General features: G+C 34.2%; 1 protein-coding gene across 4 annotated transcripts in view; it reads left to right on the forward strand.

Moving 5' to 3' along the window:
* ppp2r5c (protein phosphatase 2 regulatory subunit B'gamma) overlaps window positions 1-10,474 on the forward strand; it is a 34,992-nt gene extending 24,518 nt beyond the window's left edge. For 2 of the 4 annotated variants that reach the window (XM_023352807.1, XM_005801273.2), the window contains 11 exons: window positions 1,378-1,470; window positions 1,558-1,688; window positions 1,783-1,842; window positions 3,013-3,121; window positions 3,331-3,384; window positions 3,462-3,632; window positions 4,668-4,795; window positions 5,680-5,781; window positions 5,909-5,981; window positions 7,040-7,156; window positions 8,698-10,474. In XM_023352807.1, the coding sequence (XP_023208575.1) occupies window positions 1,378-1,470; window positions 1,558-1,688; window positions 1,783-1,842; window positions 3,013-3,121; window positions 3,331-3,384; window positions 3,462-3,632; window positions 4,668-4,795; window positions 5,680-5,781; window positions 5,909-5,981; window positions 7,040-7,156; window positions 8,698-8,832 (1,173 nt within the window). In that variant the 3' untranslated portion in view covers window positions 8,833-10,474. The remainder of the gene's footprint in view (window positions 1-1,377; window positions 1,471-1,557; window positions 1,689-1,782; window positions 1,843-3,012; window positions 3,122-3,330; window positions 3,385-3,461; window positions 3,633-4,667; window positions 4,796-5,679; window positions 5,782-5,908; window positions 5,982-7,039; window positions 7,157-8,697) is intronic. The other 2 variants (XM_023352808.1, XM_005801274.2) reach the window with 1 other exon arrangement.
* The last annotated feature ends 348 nt before the right edge of the window (window positions 10,475-10,822 follow it).

The following is a 10,822-nucleotide window of genomic DNA, read 5'->3' on the forward strand; positions in this document are numbered from 1 at the left end:
TTTTTTTAACTGCGTAGTTGAAATCCCTAATGTTGATGGAAAAGTTATAAGTGAAATAATCAGTCAAGCAAGACAAGACTAATTAAAAATATATATACAGTACAGACCAAAAGTTTGGACACACTTTTTAATTCAATGAGTTTCCTTTATTTTCATGACTATTGACATTGTAGATTCACACTGAAGGCATCAAAACTATGAATAACATGTGGAAATATGCACTAAAAAAAAGTGTAAAACAACTGAAAATACCCCTTATATTCTAGTTTCTTCAAAGTAGCAACCTTTTGCTGTGATTACTGCTTTGCACACACTCTGCATTTTCTTGATGAGCTTCAAGAGGTCGTCACCTGAAATGGTTTTCACTTCATAGGTCAACCTGCCCTGTCAGGTTAATAAGTGGGATTTATTGCCTTATAAATAGTCATAAAATAAAGAAAACCCATTGAATTAGAAGGTGTGTCCAAACTTTCGGTCTGTACTGTATATGTACAGTGAACCCTCGTTTTTCGTGGGGGTTGCGTTCCGAAAAGAACCTGTAATAGGCGAAATCCGTGAAGTAGTTACCTTTAGTTTTTACAATTATTATACAGCATAATTAAATATTCTACATTGAAACCAAAGAACAAAAACCTGTTATCAGGACCAAGCTTTTTTTTTTAAACAAATATAACACTTACTTACAAATCACTACAGTAAAATAATCATTTTAATCATCAATATGAAGTACAAGAAAAATTGTGACTCGTGTATTTCCCTGATCCTCTGACTGTGACTTCGCTCTCTAGTGGCTTTTTCTTCTAAAGCCTGCGGTGCAGGTGTGTTTATTCGAGAGAAGAACATAGTTATCTGTAGTTGTTGTCACTCTTTTTTCTTCTGGGCAAAAACATTTGCCAAAATTTGCTGTATTATGTATATTTAAATACCGTAACATTATTGGCACGTTACGGTATGTAGAGCAGAAGCGCGGAGACTGTTTAGCCAATCAGGACGCAGAACACCGAGCACTGTGGAAAAAAAACTGCACAAAAAAATCCACGAAGCAGCGAGGGTTCACTGTATGTATACTGTATATATATGCATATATGGAGAAATTGCAGATAAAAAATATGCATATATGGGGAAATTACTGACATGAGGATATTGCTGATAGAATTATAGGTATTGGGAAATTGCTGATTTTAAAAAGATATGTTTAGTTTCTATATACAAATAAAAATATTTGTTTCTTTCAGTATGTGTGTAGATAGAAAAGTTAGTTTTGTCTTATTTCAGGTGTACTAATATGTTTGCTGTAGATCCTACTTGGTAAGATTCTTTTGTTTTTTCCAGCTTTTAAATGCATTTCTTTTTTCTTTTTCTTTTTTTTTTTTGCAGCTCGTCTATGAATTTTTTCTTAGGTTTTTAGAATCTCCCGACTTCCAGCCCAACATAGCAAAGAAATACATTGATCAGAAATTTGTTATGCAGGTAAAGCCCAACATTTCTCCAACATAAAACACAGAAGACACGGTGACTCAACTCCAATAAAAATGTGCTTTCTGTTTGACTCTGCAGCTCTTAGAACTATTTGACAGTGAGGATCCCAGAGAGAGAGACTTCCTGAAAACCACTCTCCACCGGATCTATGGGAAGTTTCTGGGGTTGCGGGCGTACATCAGAAAACAGATCAATAACATTTTCTATAGGTCAGTTTCCTGTTGCTCCTCGCTCCAACACACTGCTAGCATCCAGATCATTGATTTGGGTTAGCATGACTAACATTAGCCTTTGTTTTTACAGGTTTATCTATGAAACTGAGCACCATAACGGTATAGCTGAACTACTGGAAATACTTGGAAGGTAAAACATTCTTTCAGTCACTCCAGACCAAAAGTAAACTCTTAGAAATTACACAAATCAAGTGTTTATTTTGATGATTATGGCTAATGAAAACCCAGATTTCAGTTTCTCAGAAAATTTGAGTAGATCAGGTGTGTCTAAAGTGTGGCGCGTGGGCCGTTTGCGGCCCCCAGCTTATTTTTTCACAGCCTCTGACTGCAATTCAACAACGATGCAATAAAGGCTTTTTATTTTTAATTAGGGGGAAAATGAAAACAAATTAAAATCTTCTCATAGTAGAAAATATTGTACCCTGTTTTACTGTCGGTGTAGAAAATTTCCACAAAAAACTCAGAAATTTTGATATTAATCTCAGAAATTTTCTAGAGAAGCGGGAAAATTAGAGTTTAAAAAATTTAATAATTCTGGGAAAAAATGGCAGTTTTTAGATTAATCTCAGAAATTTCATTTAAAAGAAAAACAAGGACATTTCTGGATAAAGTCAAAACACTACTAGAAAAAAAAATCAAACTTTTAGATTAATCTCAGAAATTTGAGGAAAAATAGAAATCTAGCTTCTAGTCAAAGGTTTTCTAGATTCTTTTTTTTTTTTTTTGTGGAAATTTATTCTTTGAAATGTTGACATGAAATGTTCTGACCAAACTTTTCTCCACAACTTTATCAAGCTTTTCTTACATTTTCCCTTCCACTCAGTTTTCCATTGAAATGCTTGGATACAGCACTCTTTGGGAATGTGGTTTCCTTCACAACCTTAAGAAGTTTTTAATATGTTTTTTTCCTTCCACTCAATTTTCTATTAGCACTCAGTGAATGAGTGTTGCGTCACCACCAAAATAGGAATTTACTAGTTTCAAGTCCAAAATATTCTAGATTCTTTTTTTAGTGGAAATTTATTCTTTGTGAACAAACTGTTCTCCACAACTTTATCAATCTTTGATTACATTTTTCCTCATTTACATTTTTTTGTTATATAAAATTTTGATGGAGAAAAAAGCCATAATCATCAAACAATACAAATAACTACTTGGAAGTAGCTTGGTTTTATCTTTCTAATACACTTTTCAATGTTTCTCTGATTTACATACCTCTAAAGTTTTATGTTTTGTAAGGATTTTTGTCATATAACTGAAATAGTTCAAAGTTTTTATGGCTTTTTTATGTTTTCTTCAGCATAATCAATGGATTTGCCTTACCACTGAAAGAGGAGCACAAGATTTTCCTGTTGAAGGTTTTATTGCCTCTGCACAAAGTCAAATCACTCAGTGTCTACCATCCACAGGTTTGTTCCAACTGAAAAAATAAACCAATAAAAGCTCAACTTGTTGTTTTTCTAAGAAGCTGTTAGGTGTGGCATGTAAATTATTTACATTTTTCTTGTCCCGACCTGTTGTTGAACAGGCCAGAATGTTCTCACCTCGCTGCACAGTTGCTTAACGGGGTTTCTTCTGAATAAATTCAAACTTTTTCTTAATGTTTGGCTTTATGCAGCTGGCCTACTGTGTGGTGCAGTTTTTGGAAAAGGACAGCACATTAACTGAGCCGGTACGTTCAATAAATAAGTTTTTGTTTTGTCACTTTATCCTTTATAACTGGTTTCCAACCTGCATTTATCCCCACAGGTAGTAATGGCTCTGCTAAAGTACTGGCCAAAGACTCACAGCCCAAAGGAGGTGATGTTTCTCAATGAGCTGGAGGAAATCCTGGACGTCATTGAGCCCTCGGAGTTCGTTAAAGTTCAGGAGCCACTTTTCCGGCAGCTGGCCAAGTGTGTATCCAGCCCACACTTCCAGGTACGGGAGAGAAATAAAGGAAAAACAGAATTAAAAAGGTTCAATCAACCTTCAAAATGTTACATTACTTACAAGAAGTCCACTTATTTAGATAAATATAACAGTTTAGAGGTATAAATTGCACTGATTGAGTTAATGTTATGTCATTATTACGGATGGGCAGTGGTGATCCCAAAAGGGGGGCTTAAGGGGGCCATGGCCCTTCTTGGAAAATGCTTTCCACCACAAGGCCCATCCCAGAGAATCATGTTCATGTCATAGAAAGACATACAGTGATCTCCTTCAATGAAGATATTAATGTGAAGCCCAATAAATTAATAAATCCAGAATAAATAATTCAGAAAAGTTAAGTTGTGCCTTACTAAAAAATTTTACTGGCCTGATCTGACCACACCAATGAGAACAGATTTAAGTATTTTTCCCCCCATATCTGGAGAAGTTGAGAAAGACAACAGATAAAGAAGAAGAAATATTTGTACTTTCAAGCTTTTCTCCTTATTATTTTTCCAAGATGCTACATTTTAGTGACGAATTTAAAAAAAAAATAGACATTTTTAATAATGTCACAGCTGAGCATGATTTCAATGGCAATTTGTCTTAAAATAGTAATGACTGTCAGGACTTTGACTATATCATTTGACATAGGCAGTGGCGATCCCAAAAGGTGGGTCAGAGGGGACCATTGCCCCTTTTGAAAAATGCTTTCCACCAAAATACCCACCGCAGAGAATGATGTCCATGACATAGAAAGACAAAACTCAATAAATGAACAATATACAAAATGCATAAAAAATAAATTATGTATTTTTGGCAGTGATTCAGCATCATATGTAAACCTTATCAACTGTAATTTTCTAATAGCTGCTTCTTGGTGCTTCTAGTCAGAAGTTTAAAAATGAAATCAGAACAAAATCAACCTGCAGAGATCTATCTGTATTTGGGGTTTTTAGCCTTGAAGAGTAAAGACTTGTGTCAGGATTTGTATCAAACTGTGATTTTGTGTAAACTGAGCGATGTGTTGTTTTCCTCCGTCAGGTGGCGGAGCGGGCCTTGTACTACTGGAACAACGAGTACATCATGAGTCTGATCAGCGACAATGCAGCAAAGATTCTGCCCATCATGTTTCCGTCTCTCTACCGAAACTCAAAGACTCACTGGAACAAGTAAGTTACGCAAGGTCGCCACCTGCTGTTGTGTTTGGGGAGTTTCTGCTCAATTTGTACTGCAAACAGAATCAGTCCCGTCTGATTTCTGTTCCCTCAGAACTTTAATCTGAGAGTTTTGATGTTTTTTTCTCGGTTGTCTTTTTTTATCTCAGGTTTTGACATTTTTCCTCAGAATTTTTGACTTTTTTCCCTGTTGACTTCTTTTCTCCTTATTCAGATTTTTTTATTCCCTCAGAGTTCATTTTTCTCAGAATACGGTTGTAGTAACATGAGGCTAAAAAGTCCCATTAATAGAAAAAACAAAAAAAAAAAACAATTATATTTTTTCTAATTTAAACAACCTTTTTCTTATAATTTTAAGATGTCTTTCTGGTAAAATTCTGCCTTTTTTCTGCTAATGTTATAACTTATTTAATTACAGGAATGTAATTATTCTCATAGCTGGGCGCTAATACTTTCTGGTACTATTAACAGCAGGACTCACAAAAATAAAAGCCACTTTTTCAAAACATTTTCTGTCATTAGTAATTTATTTCATTAGAAAAGAAAGTAGAAAAAAAATATGAAGAAATCAAAATTTTAATCTGGTATGAATAAAATATATATCTGAATTTATATTTAAGCCGCAACACTTAAACATAATAAACAATAAATTTCTGTCATTCACAACAATTCTCTACATAAATGTTTAATTTTCCCGTTACGTTAGACCAAACGTCATGTTCGTTTTGTTTTTTAAAGTGTTTAGAAACCTTAAAAGTAATCAAAATCCATTAATTGACCAGAAAATTGAAAGATAATTTGCATAAATTTGTCGCTCTGTGGCAGAACTTTATGTTTTTGTTTTTAAATATTATAATTTTTTTGTTTTTTTCCCACAGGACCATCCACGGCCTCATCTACAACGCTCTGAAGCTTTTCATGGAAATGAACCAGAAACTGTTTGATGATTGCACACAGCAGTTCAGGGCAGAGAAAAATAAGTAAGTCCTTATTTTCATCATTTTAGGATGATTTAGATGATTTTACTGCTGTTGGATTTTTGTGTTTTTAATTTGTTGGTTGATGAAAACGATGAAATCTGAGACATTTTGGTGTTTTGATGAACAGAGAAAAAGCAAAGTCGAAAGAACGAGAAGAGGCATGGATCAAGATTGAGAATCTCGCCAAGTCAAATCCACAGGTAAACTCCATGTTTAACATTTATTTTACCTGTTTCTCTCTAGAAAACCAGGGTGTTTTCTCACCAGTCCTCACATTATTCTTCATCTTTAAATATTAAACAGGTAGCTTGTTGTTAAAATGTTAGCTAGTGAGCAAAAGAGTGAAAATAAACCCATAACTTACAACTATGTACTAAAATTGAATAAAACAGCTCAATTTTAATCTTTAATACATTTCTGATTTTGAAAGTATACAGATATGGTGTGTTCACTGACCTGAAAAATATCAGATTTTTTATTTTTAGCTCAACCTAAGCAACGTAAAATCAGCTGATTCCAGTCACCTACCAAAATGTTGGCATACAAAAACTTTCATAATGAAAAAGTTTTATTTAAATTAAAGTTCTGTGAAATCCGGGGGAAGGAGGTCAACAAAACAGACGTGAAACTGAAAAAAACCTAAACAAATTATATGAACATGTAATCCAGCTTAATAATCCATCTGTACAAAGAAAAAAATAATGATGTTCAAACAGAAACCATGATCACACAAAAAATGTTTTTAGCCAGATACAATCAAATGCATCAAAACTCATAAATAACCTTCCAAAATTCAGCAAACAGGAAATTTGTCAAACCGATTTAACATGTTTTTTGTTGTTTTAAACAAAATAGTCTAAAGTTAACGTATTTTAAGTGTTTTTGTGTTATTACAATCACATGTGACTAAAATGAATGACTAATAGATACTTGTGTGTGTTGAGTCAGTGTTTGTTGTAACTTTATTTTAGCAACATAATCTACAAAAGTCTATATTCACAAATTTACATCAGGAAAACTTTAAATATATAGAAAACATGTAAGAAGAGCTTTTTGAGCGGATTCTGTTTGACACCTGTAACTTTTTAAATCTTTATAACTTTAAATATTAATTAATAATAATTACGTTTTTTTTTAAAGATTTGCCCCAGAAGTGAAGAGTTTTGAAGATTAGCTTTGATTTCTTCTTCTCCTTTGCATGCCACTGAAACTCCTTTCTCCATCTTCTTCTTCTTGCTTCCCTCTCTTTGCGATCCAGTTCTGTTTGTATCTTGATTCCTATGACATCATAAGTCCCGTTGCTATGGAAACGGATGTCCCTTTCATAGAAGATGTACAGAGGTTAAAAAGGGCAGTTGAGGAGGGCGCAACTCAGGTAAACCTGACTTTCTCTCCATCTCCACTTATCCTTCTTAGACTAATTAATTTATTCAACTAAAATTTATTTAGTTTTCTTCGTTTACGGAAAAATTCAGGGACACATCTAAGAAACAACTAAACTTCAATAAAGACATCTTCTTAAGTGTTTAAGTAATGCAAAGTCCAAAATAGTAAGAAAAGAATATAGCTGAAGAGAGATATATGAAATATATGACTGTATCTGACTTAAATTATAGAAAAAGTCTTAGCTTATCGTTGGTAAAATACCAAACTGCCTAATAATGTTTAATATCTGCTTTCCCATAAATGTAGGTTGGGATTTTGCTGTTATTACAGAAATATAAATTTTTACGTAAATACTCTTAAAGACAAAACTAAAACTGTTCTCCCAAAGTAAAATAAATTAATAAAAATGAAAAACGTTATACATTACTGTAAAGGGAAAATTTAAAACTGAAAGAGTGAACCTCTGGTATTTGTGGGAGCTAATTAGCTAATCACTTATTAAAAATGAAAATATAAAACTTAACGGACTGAATGATCTGTTTGTATGGGAAATGTTTGCGTTTTTTTTTTTTGGTGTTGAATCGTGATACATTATCGGCGTTGTTGTTAGTTGCTATGGCAACGCGTCTGTGCGTAGCGTAGCCGACAAAGAGTGAGGAAAAATGTGGTTTTGAGTCATTCTTCAACAGTCACAGATGATCCCGCCCTCATCTCCCTGCTGGAAGGCAAAAAGCTTCTTGCTAATGATGACTAGCCTTGGTTTTAGCTGTTAAATTATCAACATAGCGCACTATATCTTATAGATATAGAAAAGAAAAAGGGACAGAGGGCTTTGCTAATAATTGTCAACACTAAGACAACTAGACGACAAGGTCAGGAAAAAGTTTTAAATAAGAAAAAGAAATTGCGAGGCAGAAGGAAGTAGGTCAGTTATGCTAGCTTGACTATGACAACCTTAACATGAAGATGTGCTGTGGAATTCAGTTGAAATTTTTATTAAAAAAAGGTGAACTAAACACCAACTCTGATAAATCATCAGCTGAGGAGGTGTTTAAATGAGCTAATCCACGTCCGCTGTTAGCTTAGCCACTAGCAGCGGTAGCTAAGCTAACACAGCAATTCCTTATTAATAATTGCAAAATAAACATTGAGCCTAAAAACATAAAAGTGTAGCGTTCTGTTCTTTATGTGGGAAATGTTTGAGTGTATTTTTTGTTGAATCCTGAAACGTAAAGTGCTGTTGTCAGTTGCTATGACAACGATTCTCCCTTCATAGCAGGTGTCAGTTGTTTCATAACGGTTTCTCTGCGTCATTTTCCCCTTTGCTGTGGTGCTGAATTAATCAGCGACATCTCCAGCCTCATTTATTTAACAGACGGTTAGTAAAACAATCGTCTTTTTGCCCTCCAGCGTTGTGAGCAGGCGTGAAATTTCCCAATGTAAACAAAACAACGCGGCGCGTCGTTACCTGGCGACTTCCATAAAACACGCTGAGCATGACAAAATTTCTGTTTTTGTCCCCAACCTCAGTTGCAGGGGGAGCAGCGAAAAGAGCGGCCCATGGTGAGACGCAAATCTGAGTTGCCTCAGGATATCTACACCACAAAAGCCTTGGAGTCCCACCGCAGAGCTGAGGAAATGTTGACCACCCACGACGGGCTCTAGACCCTCCAGAGCCACGGACAGAATAACGCTGGCGAAACGCGTTTCTTTTACCCAGAATCCTTCAGTTTGTCTTCATTCCTGCAGAAACTCTTCAGCCGCCTCTCTGTTTCTCCACTTTCTCAGGTTATTTTATTTTTCTCCGAGGATGATGATGATGTTTTGTGTCTTTTATCCCGTTTCGTCCCCGTTCTTTCATCACTGTAATCATTGTGGACAGCACAACGTTGGTTTCTACCAATCAGACGTTTAAGGTTTGTGTCTTTAGTTCAGCGGGAACAGAGAACCCTGCTATTCCGAGTTAAAGAAATAAAACACGATAGTAGTTTATTTCTGTTTTGGTGCCAAGACTGTTGCGTTCTTTATGCTTGATTTATTTACTGCCTGCCTTTTTGTTTGTTGCCACTGTTTTGATTTTCTTTTCTCCAGCACACTGAAAACCAAACTTGGGCCTGTTCTCAGCCTTGCGTTGCTCAGAAAAAAACAAATAAAAAAATGACGAGGAAAGAAGAGGATTACCGTTTTTTTAAATGTCCTGTGGACATTTTTTTTTTTTTTTTTTAAGTTTCCATCTAATTGTTTTTGTGCCATATGCCGCTCCTTTTTCTTTTTCCTAATATCTATTTCTATGTTTGAAAACCAGATGAGTTAAAACAATGGTACTTTCTGCATTGGAAGAAAATGACATGGAAAAATGTTTGTGCTGTTGCCATGGCAACGCCATAAAAAGTTATTTTCCTTTTTTTTTTTTTTTTCTGTGCGCACGTTGAAAGATTTGCACGGTTGAACGGGTAAAAGGAAAAAATCTCTTCTGTTACATCTGAAAACTTTGATTAGGACCTTTATTATTCTTCTGTTTTACATTTATACGATTTTGAATGCAATTAAAATATTAGAGGTAATTTATTTTTAAATCTATTATCCTTCAGTCAAACTATCAATAATTTTTTTTAAGTTAAATAATTTAAGTCCCTCTTTGTGTTTCCCAGTAAGTACCATTGTTTAAACTTAAAACATCTGCTGGATTACATCTTTTTTATTTTGTTTTCTTGTCTTTTTTTCCATCCCTGGCCATTTAAAAAGCCCAGTGCTGAAACAGACTGGTGTGAAAAATGACCTCAAAGATGCCAGATGTGAAAAAATAATAATAAAAAAACTGACATTGTGACTTAGTTGAACTGTATTAATACTGTATTTGCTTGAATGCAAAAAAAGCTGTAAATTTAGACTGACCATGTCAAACATGTACCTTTTACCCTGGAGGAATGCCATTCACCAAACTGGTTTCTTCTGTCGGTCAATACATTTCTGCCTGCTGGGAGAAATGGGTTTTTATTTTATTCAGTCCAGAATGTTGAAATGTTCTTTTAATGCTGAAAACAAGTCATTTATAATAAGAAAAGATGATTTAGAAATTATTTGGTGGCTTGTTCTCTTTCCACAGGATCTAGGTATTTTAATTTTAACACATAATTTCCAAAACTTGTTAACTTAAGTGTCCTTTTGTATGTGACCTGTACTATATGATTCATTTATTGTATATATGATTTACCTTGTTTCATGTAGTGTTATATATCTAGATTATTTTGTACAAATTGTCCCTCTGTACAGAATAAAACATACAATAGCAAGTGAAAGAAATTCATCTGCTACCTACTGTCCTATTTTATTTGTCTCTGAAGTGTAAAAAATATGTTTTAGGTCATTCCTGAACATTTGTCTTAAATGTAGAATAAAGATATATTTTATTGAGGGGTGCCGGGGTTAGATTTTCAGTTTCAATAACAATAGCTGTGTTTTTAACTATATAATTGCGCAATTTAACATTTCAGAAATAAATGTTCTTGAAGGAAACATGTCAATTAAAAAATCTATAATTTTTCAATAAAACCTTTGGCGCTAGGATCAAGTGTTTTTTAATTTTTTTTAGCCGTAGTGAAATGATATGTTTATACGTTCTTCAAGTCACGTGATCAAAAACCGGATGTTGGCG

Source organism: Xiphophorus maculatus, chromosome 19 (genome assembly GCF_002775205.1).
Source record: "Xiphophorus maculatus strain JP 163 A chromosome 19, X_maculatus-5.0-male, whole genome shotgun sequence".
Lineage (NCBI taxonomy): Eukaryota > Metazoa > Chordata > Actinopteri > Cyprinodontiformes > Poeciliidae > Xiphophorus > Xiphophorus maculatus.